Source organism: Tachypleus tridentatus, chromosome 13 (assembly GCF_004210375.1).
Source record: "Tachypleus tridentatus isolate NWPU-2018 chromosome 13, ASM421037v1, whole genome shotgun sequence".
NCBI classification, from domain to species: Eukaryota; Metazoa; Arthropoda; class Merostomata; order Xiphosura; family Limulidae; genus Tachypleus; species Tachypleus tridentatus.
In genome coordinates this window covers 196,375,175-196,389,243 of record NC_134837.1, presented here as the reverse complement: position 1 = coordinate 196,389,243, position 14,069 = coordinate 196,375,175, and the positions used below count along the sequence as shown (strand labels likewise).

Below are 14,069 nucleotides of genomic sequence, written 5' to 3'. Positions count from 1 at the left end.
CTGCAGTAATTATATGTTTGTGCTGGTAATATTTTTATGTTGACTAAAACATTAGTTTTTAAAAAATTGTACTAAGGATGGTTTACCGCCGTAAACGCGGTAACGCGGCAAATACGCCACTGATTTATAGATAGTGTTAAGTACAATATAGTCCAAGCTAAGCTAAAGTAGAAACACGAACACGGTACAGTGTTTATTTATCTCTTTATCGAAATTAGACCTAACATTAGTTAAGGCCATAGAAAGTACGATCTAAGTACAAGTAGACTTACACATTTTGGTGACTACGATTAGATTTTGTTTGTACTTAAATATTGTACTTAAAGGAATATTGTTGTAATAAAGATGCTGTAATTAATTCTACAAATATTGTACTTAAAGGAATATTGTTGTAATAAAGATGCTGTAATTAATTCTACAAATATTGTACTTAAAGAAATATTGTTGTAATAAAGATACTGCAATTAAGCACAAAGCTACACAATGGGCTGTCTCTACTCTGCCCGCTACGGTTATCGAAACCCGGATTCTAACGTTGTAAGTCCACTGTGCCACAGGGAGTGAACTTTTCAATATTAATTACTTGATATAGCCTGGGTAAATACACGTCATGATTAATTATGGTTCGTTGGAAATTAATTTAAATTTGAGGCTATTAGCCGTTCTGGGCAAAGACTATATTGTCAGAATAAATTGGAAAGGATAACTTGGTATGCTATGTTAGGTATACTGAACATTTTATTTGTTTTCAATTTTGGGCAAAGCTACACGACGGCTATCTGCGCCAGCCGTCACTAATTTAGTAGTGTAAAGCTAGAGGGAGGACAGCTAGTCATCACCACCCATCGTCAACTCTTTTACCAACAAATAATGGGATTGATCGTCACTTATAACGTCCCCACGGCTGAAAGGGCGAGCATGTTTGATGTGACGGGGATTCGAGCGCTCTAACTGCCTGGCCATGCCGGGCCATGTACTGACCATAAGGATACATTATTATATTGTGTAATAAAATGAAATTACTGTGTAAGCACAAAGATGATATAGAAACAAACGTTTCTTTTGTAGAACTGGTCTTTGTCAGCTTAACACAAAGAAGTTATTTGTTTTAAAAACTTAAGTTCTTGTTTGTACGTATGGTTGGAGACAAGCAAGGACACTTAATAACAGAAAGAAATATGGAATTGAAACACTGTCGTACAAATTAGTAAAGCAGATATGCATGTTTAGAAGTAAATTATATATGTACTATATAACTTGTAATATTTGTTTTGTAAATCAAAGGTTTTAGATAAAAAAGTAAAATGTTATGAAAAGTTAATATTTTGAATAAACATTTCTAAAAGTAATTTCATTGTATTTTTGAATACCTATTTAAAGTGTGTGTGTGTCTGTTTCTTTTAACAAACCACATCGGGCTATCTGCTGTGTCCACCGAGGGGAATCGAACCCTATTTCAAGTAATTTGGACACCTATGCAAGGAACAGGTAAATAACAATTTAGTAAATAATAAAAACAGTAGTACATATATATGTGTGTATTCTTCTATAAACATAAATGAATAGTTCGAACTAACAACAACAACAAAAACAGTTAGAGAAAACTGAGAAGTAGTTAATTTGATACATAGTTTTAAAATAAATATTTGTTCATCTCTCTCTCTCTTGTTCATGTTCGTTGGTGGGACGGCGGTAAGTTCACGGACTTATGATGATAAAATCCTGGGTGCGAATTCCCGTGGTAGACACAGTAGGTAATTCAATACGGTTTTACTTTAAAATAACCAAACTTAACGAAAACTATCTACGTACGTTTATTCCTCTTGCTGCATATATATTTAACTACAATTATTTTTAGAGTTTTAAGGTTTTACAGACACGGCCCTGCTATCACGCTTAAGATGCCTCGTGAAAAAAGAACATTAAATTACCTTTAATGAGTTTGTTTTTTTAATCTCTTATTACTAAAATTCAGTAAAAAATTTACCTTATGGATTTCTGACGATTCTAAATATCATCTGAAGACAATGGATCAGAAACATAAAAACTTAAAAAAAAAACAAGTTTGAAAAAAAGCAACCCAAAACAACAGAAACAAAATGAATCCTTTTAAACGTCACCTCCATCCTGAAAACATAGATCATGGACGAAGAGCCAGAGTTAATAGAGTGAATAGAGAAGATAGTATATTGTGATAATATTTTTTCGTGCATTTTAATATGTAAAGCGATAAAAAAGCATTGTTCTGCGCAAAGGACAGTTCTCCTCAATCTCTTAAACAGTAACCTATATACATGATTGTCGTCACGCATTAATTGTACGTCGAATTTGCGATAACAATTGAAGTTTAAGTATTTTTTTATACATTGGAAGCATGCTCTACTTGCGTTCAAAATATGACTATTTATCTCGTGGTGACTGTTAAACATAACACCACTAAACACTGCACAGGCGGCGAAATGGGAGGGACGGTCCTCCCCCAAATTTTGACTTCTTGAATGGTTTGTTTGTTTCTTTTGAATATTTCGCAAAGATACAATGGAGAATAGATACTTGAGTATAATTATTCTGTTTTAGTCTTGAATTCAGCGATGAATGTTAACATAGCAAAGTACCATCTTTTCCCTCAATCCAAATACAATCCGCCACCTACGAAACACCATATCTCTATATGGTCCAGAACCTTAACTTCATCTTTTATAATTTGTTATATTAAAATTGAATTTACATTTTAAGATAATGGCTTCCACTGAATTTGTGTCTCAATGTGCATCTCTCTTGCGGAAAGAAATTGGTTTATGTAAAAAAAAAAAAAAATGTTAATTTTTAGTTATTATCGATCAATATAAATTTTTGCAATGAGCTGTCTGTGCTGTGCCCACCAAGAGCATCGAAACTCAGTTTCATAGCGTTATAAACCATCAGAATTAACGTTAAATCACAGGGAGGCAAACAAAGTTATCTGTGCATTGCCTACTGCGGATATCGAAACTCGAATATTTAGCGTAATAATACAAATCGGAAAAATAATTAGATGTAAAAACTATATAAGTAAAAATGGCTGGTATGGGGAGAGAAAGCACTATGTAGAGGAGCGAACAACGTTTTGCCTTTCTTCAGTCATTCTCAGGTTCACAAAGAAAGAAAGAGGTAACTGATCGATAGCTGACCATATGTTTGAAAGCAAGTGTGTAATTGAGTGAAGGATGACGATGACCGAAGAAGGTCGAAACGTTGTTCGCTCCTCTACATAGTGCTTTCTCTACCCATACCAGACGTTTTTACATATATAATTTTCTCTACAAGTGGGTTTTCTCGTTATCACAAATGTAAAAACTGTTTAAATTTATTAGCATACCAGCAGCAATTATATTTACTTTTTTTTAACCTTTCACTTCAATCTGATATTAAACGTCCACGATCAAAACTAACAAATCTTTTGGTCTTCAATAATCTGTATTCTCTAACAAACATTTTCTTTGAAATTTAACCTTTTTAACCTTTTTAACCACGAAATTACTAACTTTTTATTATAACGTTCACTGCCTATAGGGCCCGGCATGGCCAGGTGGTTAAGACAATCGACTTGTAATCCGAGGGAGGTGGGTTTGAATCCCCGTCACACCAAACATACTGGTATCTTCAGCCGTGAGGCCGTTATAATTTGATGGTCAATCTCACTATCCGTTGGTAAAATATTAGCCAAAGAGTTGGCGGTGGGTGGTGATGACTAGTTGCCTTCCCTCTAGCCTTACATTGCTAAAATAGGGATGGATAGCGCAGATAGCCCTCGTGTAGCTTTGAGCGAAATTCAAAACAAACTAAACTAATCAAGAATAAGAAAATAATAGCGTTTCTTCTAGGGTGGAGGAGCGAAAATTTTCGTACAAAAACAAATGTTCAACATTCTCTTTGACCCAGCTTTAAATCTACCTTGTAACATTTGTAGAGCTTATTTAAAAGCTGGATTGCACGAATAAACTGGGGAGGTTTCAAAAACTAATTTGTTTTGTAAAATAGCAGGTAGAGAGTTGCTAAAGGGGCGCTGTTAGCGCATCTAGACAACCAGCAATTCACCATCGTAGGCGTTTCTGTAAGAACCAAAAAAAGGGGAGGTTATAAAACAAAACGTTACACTTCTCAAGGTTAACTGAACCACATAGATATCATCTCAACATGACCTACATCATGACAAGAAGGTATTACTCTGAGGTCACGATAGCCTGATACTGCTATCAGATGGTAAGGAATGAAAATATACCTCATATCTACCAACGTGGTTTCATACACGTTTTACTGATATAAACTGTAATGTTTTTATATGTTAAAAGTGGTACCATTTATCGAAAAAAAATAGCTTTTAAAAACTCCAGTTTCTCAGTGCTACATGTAAAAATCATATCAATAAAGATATATCAGATCCTCATGTACAGTAGTCGTGAAAGTCATGCTCTTGTTATGAGTAGAGTATTTTTATTTGAAATTGTGTTGTTATAAAGAAAAAATTGTTGCACATACCATAGTTATTTTTCTAATTTTCTGAATCTTGAATATCCAAAGTATGATTTTTATTTTCGGATTTGTGTTTGTGGTGTCATTCACTAGATGGCAAAGGAGTTGGAGTTACATTCATAAGAACTGATATAGACACTGCATTCATTATAGTAAGATTAGTATGAATACAAAAAATAATATATTCTTTATTTTGTGATGTGTTAATATATTAAGTGTTTAAAATTATAAATAAATAATAACTTCTAGAATTTTTTTAGATTTAGTTGGTGAAAAAAGTGGCTTAAACATTGTATATGAAGCTTTGTGCGAAATTCAAACAAACAAAGCATTGCACAAATAAACTTAGAAAGGATACCCCTCTTGAAACTATAAGTTAACTAACGTAAAACACAAAATTAAAATCTGGTGCACTGTATCAGTCCAGTAAACAAAAAATATAGCAAAACATAGGCGTTGCGCAGAATATATGGACTTTCTGTGAATTTTCCAATCGGGTTCTATTTAGTGTGCACCCCGTGTACAGTTGCTACGCTCCTATGGTAAAACATTACACTACTACGAAAAACTGAATTCTTTAATATGAACTACAATTTGGTAATAAAAAGTTATACAAGTAAGAACCTTTTTTAATGCTGATATATGCTAATATGAAACTATACCGTTACAAAACATAAGAACACGTATCAAAATAATTTTAGCAAAACATAATAGAAGATAAAAATACAAAATAAACTTGTTACAACAAACAAATAAACATAAGTCAAATACGTTTCACAACCATTAAATAGTTATAATCAAAACACATTGCTAAACCAGTAAAAAAATAATTTAATACGAGATCAAAACAAGAGTCAACAAAACATCTACACAACAAATTAAACATAAAAAATAGAATGCTAAGTTAGAAACACACACGTATATACATATACGATTTTCAGTTACTAAAATAAGGACTTACAAATATTTACACTAACTTAACTTAAGCACGAGGATTTGCTTCTTCGCCCTTATTTCAGGCTGGTCATCATATACATTGAGGCAGCAATTGTCTCATGACTGGATGTAATAGTTGTCATGATAGTATTACTAGTATTGGCCAGGACGGTTATTTTGCGTGCCAGCTCAGCTTATAAGAAGTAGACTTCTTCTTTCAGCCACGATATGTTAACCCTAATTGCTTGTTTGGAATTTGGAATTTCGCACAAAGCTACTCGAGGGGTATCTGTGCTAGCCGTCCCTAATTTAGCAGTGTAAGACTAGAGGGAAGGCAGCTAGTCATCACCACCCACCGCTAACTCTTGGGCTACTCTTTTACCAACGAAAAGTGGGATTGACCGTCACATTATAACGCCCCCACGGCTGGAAGGGCGAGCATGTTTAGCGCGACTTGTGCGCGAACCCGCGACCCTCAGATTACGAAGCGCACGCCTTAACGCGCTAGGCCATGCCAGGCCCAACCCTAATTGCAACTGAACTTTTTGACAATCTTGCAGCCATTTTCTGGCAATGCTGTTTGAGTAGACGGATCTGTTAGAGTATATGATAGTCTGTTGTGATGGTCAGTCGTACTGTAATTTGTTTTGATTTCCAAGGCTTCTTTCTTGGTAGAGGTTATACTTTCTTAGAGGCAGAGGTTTTTCATTTGGTCTCAGCTATGATCTAAAATCATTTATACGATAGTTCTCTCGTTTATTGAAAAGAGTTTTGTCATCATCAGCAATTGCATTGGTGAAGGCCATTAAGACTTTTTAGCTGATTAGCTCAGACCGGTTATGAAGTTATTAGACAATGGCGTTACCATTGTAGGTGATAATGGACAAATGTTGTCTTCATTGCCTTCTCTTCCCATCACTTGCTTTTTATTTTGATTGGCAACCCCGTAATCTGCATGATTACAAGTTCTGCAATCGAAATTTTCACAAGGTGGATAATGTATCTAAGCAGTGACCTCCTCGAATGCATTCGATTCTCGAATGTCGAAGAATGCTTTCGTGGAGAACAATTTTTTTTTTTTTCAGGTGTGTAGTGTAGCAAACTACTTACGTAAAAATAACATAAAATGTTATTGTTATTCGTATTTAAACTTAAAATTATATACACCCTTGCGCAAATTAATTGAAACAAGATGGAAAATTTCGATTTTTTTCAATTCTTTGCGTTTTATTTCTGAGAATTCAAAAATTACTCACAAATTAATACACGATATGACCGCCTTTATTATTCAGAAGATTATTAATCCATTTGACATCGAGTCCACGATTTGACTGCAATCTTTACTAATTTTTGGATCGCGGTACCACACCTCAATTATTGCCTCAATTAGCTTATCTTTTGTAATACAGTTTTTTCCCCGAAGCCTTTATTTACAAATCGCCCAAAGATTTTCAATAGGATTTAAGTCTGGAGAGTTTCCAGGCCAGTCCAGCACGTGGTCATAAAATTCTTCACAAGTTTCGATGTGTGACACGGAGCCAGATCTTGCTGAAAAGTGCCAGATCCATCTGGAAATCTCTTTTTCAATTCTGGAGTGACTCTTCTCTGCAAAACTTCGATGTACTGTGGTCCTCGCATCATATCTTCTACGATATGTAAGCCTCCGACGCCATAATAGCTGAAAAAGCCCCAAAACATTTTCTTCAAGGGATGTTTTACGAACTGACTGATGTGAGATTCTCGAAGCTTCTCACCTAGAGATCTGCGAACATGCAAACTTCTTTGACCCTGTACGAAAAAATTAGTCTCGTCACTGAATAACACCTTCCTCCATTGTTCTTGCGTCCAGTTCTTGTATTTCAGACCCCATTGATTCCGTTTTTTCTTCATTGAGTTGGTAAGAAGTTGCTTTTTGACTGGTCTCCTTGCCCTTCTAACGCAATTTTGAATGACGTAATATTCCTCAAAATTTCTTCATACATCCCAGAAATAGATCAACCGTACTGCAAAACACAGCTAATGACGCCGTCTGTGTGAAAAAAATGACTATTAAAGGAAATCAGCGGGGCACAGCAAGCCTACACCAGCCGCCATGCTGAAAATATTGTAAAATGACCATTTGTTTCAATTAATTTGCACAAGTGTGTACCTACAGGCCTGGCATGGCCAAGCGCGTAAGGCGTGCGACTCCTAATCCGAGGGTCGCGGGTTCGCGCCCGCGTCGCGCTAAACATGCTCGCCCTTCCAGCCGTGGGGGCGTATAATGTTACGGTCAATCCCACTATTCGTTGGTAAAAGAGTAGCCCAAGAGTTGGCGGTGGGTGGTGATGACTAGCTGCCTTCCCTCTAGTCTTACACTGCTAAATTAGGGACGGCTAGCACAGATAGCCCTCGAGTAGCTTTGTGCGAAATTCCAAAACAAACAAACAAACGTGTACCTACATATTACATTTACGCCGTGCTTTATGTAGAAAACTTGGGTGTCCATTAGATGGCGCATGCTACCTTATATCAAAATGGCTGGGTTAATACGGTTATGTGTATTAAATTGGAAAAATAATACTTTTAAGAGTCGATTAATTTGTATCAGTAATTATTTTAGGAATTTATCAGCAACAGAATCTAGTTATGAAGTTACTGTTAAAACTTTAGACGATTTATGTGATGGAAGAAGCAGCGTTGAAGAAGAAATCGTTATTCCAAAGCGTATACCTAGAGGTCCGACGGATATATTGAAAGCGTTAGCGGCTACAGTTGGTAAAGATTTTACTGGTCCACATTATAAATATCATGATGATCCTTATTTCATTCCAGCCAGTAACGTTGCTAAAAGATCGTTTGCTTTATCAAAAGAATCCGGAAGAAAAGCTGCAAGGTACTTTCTTGAAAAATATCCTGACAGTTTTAAAAATAATCCTGCTGAACCAAATATAAAAGCCTTTATGCCTGCTGAAAAAGTAGCTGACGATAGTGAAATAAGTGAGGATGTTCTACGCGATTATATTTACAAAGTAGAAGTACAGAATGCAATTACGGTCTACAAAAAGATAAAAGAGAAAAATGTAACTTTAAGTCATGAAACTGAACAGTTTTTACTCGAATTATTGTGTTTTTTTAATTGTGAAGAATCTTCTGGTGACGAGTTTAGTGAAGAACGGTGGTTCAAAAAACTTTCAGGTCGAGAAACACGTAAAACATGGAAGGATAATGGTTTGGCAGAACAACTGTTTGCTTCAATGGAAAAGAAGGATAGTCGAGCATACTGTGCACTGTTAAAAGGTAGGGCAAAGTATTTTGATGTAGCAAAAGCTTATGATCTTTATAAAAAAATGCAAGAAAAACAAATACCTGCAAATACAGAAACATATAACAGCCTTTTAGCACTGGTACCATTTCTAAGAGAAAAATCAGATAGTCGGTGGACATTGGTATTGGAATTTTTGGAGAATATGAAACGAGAAAGTCTCTTACCAAATATTGGTACCTTTAATGCTGTGCTCGAAGTTCTTAGCAAATTTGGCTTGTGGCATAGTGCTAAGCCTTTAGCACTGAAGGTAATAGCTGAAATGAAGCAGTTGAATATTGAACCAAGTCTTGGAAGCTACTATTATCTTCTGACAATATTTTGTAGAAACAGTGGGCCTACTAGTTCCATTCTTATCGATATCATGCAGTACATAGAAGATAAAGATCTTGAGATAAGACATCCAAAAGATGTGTTTTTTTTTGTTACAGCTATGGATGTGTGTCATAATCATCTACTTGATAAAGAGCTAGCATATCGTATTCATGCACTTCTAGAGAAAGGAGATAATTATTGTTTGATTGGAGACTCATTCAGAGAATCTATCTACTATCAACATTTTTTCAAGTTATTGTGCAAGACTGAAAATATTGATGTTTTCCTTGAGTTTTACAATAAATGTGTTCCACATATTTACACTCCAGAACCAAGTGTTATGTTAGATATAATTGAGACTGTTGATCTGCATGGAGCACTGAATTACATCCCCCAGCTCTGGTCAGATATCATTGTGTTTAATCATGCACTACTAGAACAGATTGTCACACTCATTCTCTCCACAATAGCTCGTGGAACAGAAGATTTAGAATTGCAGAAACAGTTTGCTGTAATTGCTTGGGACATTAAAAAACGTATTGATAGCCAACATCCCAGGATGCGATCTCAGATTCAGTGGACAGGGCAAATGTTAGGTGATGTAATGATGGTATGTTTGAATGCAGGTGATATGGATAAAGCATGGGAAGTGATGTTGAAGTTAGATAAGGAACAAGATCGTATTATTGGTAATGCTAAAAGTGAAAGTTTGAAAAGGTTTTGTTTAGCCTCATTGGAACAAAGAAAATTTGACCAAGCAATATTTTGTCTGAAGCATGCTATGGAAGTTGGTCATACTGACCTTGGTAACTTGATGAAAGAACAGTTGAAACACCAAAACTTTACAGAAATACAAAAAATGCAGATTCAGTCTCTGCTTAATCCAGAAACTTCAGAAAATGAACAAATTGCAACATAAAGGTCTTCAGTATGTATGGGTAGTCTATTTTAACATTTAAGTGGCCACCTTATCAATTACAAAGTGTATTTTTAAAATGAGAACCTTTCAGATAATAATGTAATGTACAGACAAGAGACCATATGGTCATTCAAGACTATCCTTACACACCCAATCTTGGAGAAGGTAAAAATGTAAAATGCCCTTTATTTTTGGTAAATTATTGATTCCACCTCTTAAGATTTTGTTGTATTATACTGACCTCCATTTCTGTTGATGACATTTCATTCTATAAGTCAATCATCCTGTTAGAAAAATATAACTGCTCTAACTGGAATCTGTTGAAGTTTGATAATGTTATGGAAATAGATTAAAATCTCAGCTTGAGAAAAGAAGGGTAAGAGATTATATTAAAGTTTGTGGTATTATTCAGGGTAAAGACCTCTGAATTAATTGTGCTATCTTCTAAAGACAATAAGATGAGAAGATGTGTGTTTAAGATTTGGAAAAGACAAGCTAGGCTCCAGTTAAGACAGTTGTATTTTTTTAATAGGGTGATTGGCTACTGGAAAGAGTGAATGCTAGCACTTTAAAAGAACTTGTAACAGGAATTGATGATTTCATAGAAAATAAATAGTGACTTATTTTTTGTCTGGAGTGGGTTTTCAGGAATAGCCATGTGGAACCAAATAGTCTCTTGTTGTTCATGTATTATGTTAATGTGAATTTAAAAAAAGTCCAATAATGAACCCCTGAGACACTTTAAATTTGATAGCAAGGGACCAGTTTGACTGGACAACATTAGTAACAAATATTTTATTTTTTTCATTAGTCTTATTAACTGGTCTGTCCCACTCTGCTACCATTATGATTGTATTGGTTAATAATGTGTAGCACTTTATCCACAGGTTTTTGAACATTTAAAATTCACCGAGTCCTAACCATTGCTTTCAATCAGATAAGTCTTAAAAATATGTTAGATTGTCAAGGCAAGACTTTTCAGAAGTGAATGCTTGTTGTCTGTCTTTATGATATGATATTTTATTAAGTTATTTTGTAAACCTTTCATTCAATTCTCTAGAACTATATGGCCATTAATTTATAGGTGTCTTTTGTTATCCTTTTCATAAATAGTATTAACTTTAGTTCTTAGGAATATACCCACTGATGGTTGAATTAACAAAAATAAAAGAAAGAGGCCCACATATCAGGAAACTTGTAAGTGTAGCACAATGTTAAATGTGTTCTGTGGATATATTAGGCTTAGAATAGTTTTAATTAAATCTAGCAACTTCTATGATAGTAAGGTAGCTTTTAGAAATACTGTCATTTAGTTAAACTACTGATTTTAATTAGTCCTTTAGTTGAGCTAACTTCATAAAACAGAGCTTAGTTGATACTTAACTAATTTATTAATTTACCAGTGAATGTCAGAAATGTTAAAAGCATTACAAGGGGCATTGTGGTCAAGGGAGCCATATTTGTTAACCACCTGGTTATATGTTTATGCATAGGTAAAACAGAAGTGCAGCTTGTTTGTTGTCGACTACAAATACATTTAAATGTTGCTGTTGTACTTGATTAAAATTATTATGTGATGATTATTACAGACTGTTATCTTAAGGATACGTGGTAAGTAGGAGATCCAGGGGAATAATGTGTAATCCATCTGTATGGTTCTTATGCATGTCTATCTGCATTCACACCAGGAGCTAGAACAGCAAGAATGTTTTAATTATATTTGTGTAGAAGTCATGAATAATGGTCATATACAAGGTTTGAATTATTATCACAGCCCTCATAGTTTTATGTTGAACATTTGTTCACACTTGAATTAGTTATCATATTTTGTTATATTTTGCTGTTTTGTATTGTATTGGCCAGTTCTGTTGTTATAAATTAAAAGATGTTCAAAACAAAAATATCAAATTCTAATGAAGCCACATTTGAAGTGAATCTGATGAGAGGAAAAATTGAGTTTTTTTTAATATAAATTCAAGTCAACATCTGATAAATATTCCACTGAATATGTGATCCTGAACAACCAGGAGTCAAGACCTGGCAGGAAATCCTGCTTGCTACAATCACATGTATTTGGATGTATTGAGAGTTGCATTGTTGTTTACATTTGTTTATTTTTTACATGTGACATTTCAACTAAAAATAATTTTTACAAATTATTGTGTATATTAAATGTTTGAAAACTAACATTTGCATAAGTTTTTCATTTCAAATAAGTCATAACTTATTATTTTTGCAGTAATAATTTGCCTTACACATTTTGTTCAGCTTGTGATATGTGTGAAGTAATAAATAATGCATAGCATTCATAATAGAAGGTTATAGTTTTTATGTAAATTTATTTTTAAGGATAATGTAATTGTGTTTGATAATTGAAAGAAATACAGATGAGTGAGATAACAAGAAACTGGATGGTGTATGTTGAGTAGTTTGTTACACAATCTGACATGTCAGTCTATTTAAAACTAGCTTTTATAGTGAAATATCTATTTTGAAAAATATATTCTACCTATAACATGTTGTACATCAAAGTTTTGAATCTTATACTTAACACCTCTAACGTATATGTGTAGAAGGGAAAAGGTTGAAGTATAAAAATGCTTTATATCAGTAATGTTTGTGTTTAAATTTTTCATAAAGCTACACAAGGGCTGTTTGTGCTAGCTGTTCCTAATTTAGCAGTGTAAGACTAGAGGGAAGGCAGCTAGTCACCTACTGCCAACTCTTGGGCTATTGTTTTACTAACAAATAGTGGGATTGACTGTCACTATAACAACCATTTGACTGAAAGGGTGAACATGTTTTGTGTGATAGGGATTTGAACCCACGACTCTCAGGTTACAAGTTTAGCACTCAAACATGAGTAATTCTACATGGTATAATTTATTTTGGATGAGTCTCCAATTTATTATGTTATGAATGTTACATATTAATATTTCAGATAACTGGAAATTTGAATTTAGAGATTGATTAAATGTTTATATATCAAATTTATGATATTTGCCAACAAAATTGATATGCACAATTTTCATTTTTGACACATATCTTTTAATATACAAAAAGCAAAAATAATACAATTTATAATAACAGTAATCAGTTTGACTTTAGAAGTGTTGTTTCTGGTATAAGGCAGAGTAATTGGCAGGGATTACATTCTTCTAATAACTCATTATTTAGATGTTTATTTTAAACTGTGTGCTATTTTGAAAACCTAATAATAGATTGCATAGTGCTAGTTTGTTTTTGGTTCATTCCATGTCAAATCATCCAGGGGGCTGCAGGTGACCCCCACAGATTGCCTTGAAAAAATTCACATGTGCTCATCCACCCATATAATGAAAAATTGACAAAGATTAGATCAATATCTCTGATAGTTTCTGATTTACAGCCCTGTAAAATTTAGTTAATATTTTTTTATTTTTGGCAAATTCATTTTTGGGCAACTTTGACTGCTTAAAGCTGCAAGAATAATGGTGGTAGAAGGCTGAAATTTGCTACACTGACTGAATTAATCTCACAGAATTCAAAAATGGTCTCAAACCAAGTTTATGTCTCTTAGGATTTTCATAGCGAGGCTGTAAAATCACCTGAAAACCCAAAATCATAAAAAACATTGATTTATTTAATAAGCCATAGCTCTAAGACTTAATATGATACAAAGCTGAATTTTGTTTTTAAATTTCCTATAACATATCAGTTGATAAATCAGCAATTGTTGTAATTAAAAGTCTATTGAAACAAAAAATATTCAATTCAGGTGTGTTACTGTGTGCAAATATAACCATACAATTTTGAAATAACTTATGAATCCCATTGAAATATTCTAATCAGCCTTTACCATATATTCTTACATCTCTGAACATGATCTTCAACAAAATCAAGGTTGTGAAAAATAATAAATTATCAAATCTTGAGTGTCTCTGGTGTGTACCATTCTGCAAAGGACCACATACAGGGCATTCAGTCCTTTCTTGTCAATCAGGAATCAGTCCTGCATAATTGTGTAAAGTTTGATCTACTTGAGCACTATGAAAAATGCAAAACTGTGGCTGGTATTAGGTCACATCATAGCTTTATTCCCCA

The 14,069-nt window shown here is 34.0% G+C and overlaps 1 protein-coding gene across 1 annotated transcript; it reads left to right on the top strand.

Annotated features, from left to right (window-relative positions):
* Positions 1-7,940: 7,940 nt before the first annotated feature.
* LOC143237266 (small ribosomal subunit protein mS39) lies at positions 7,941-12,600 on the top strand. Its single transcript, XM_076476329.1, has one exon. The coding sequence runs from the start codon at positions 7,947-7,949 to the stop codon at positions 9,984-9,986; it is 2,040 nt and encodes a 679-aa protein (XP_076332444.1). The 5' UTR covers positions 7,941-7,946; the 3' UTR covers positions 9,987-12,600.
* Positions 12,601-14,069: the final 1,469 nt, after the last annotated feature.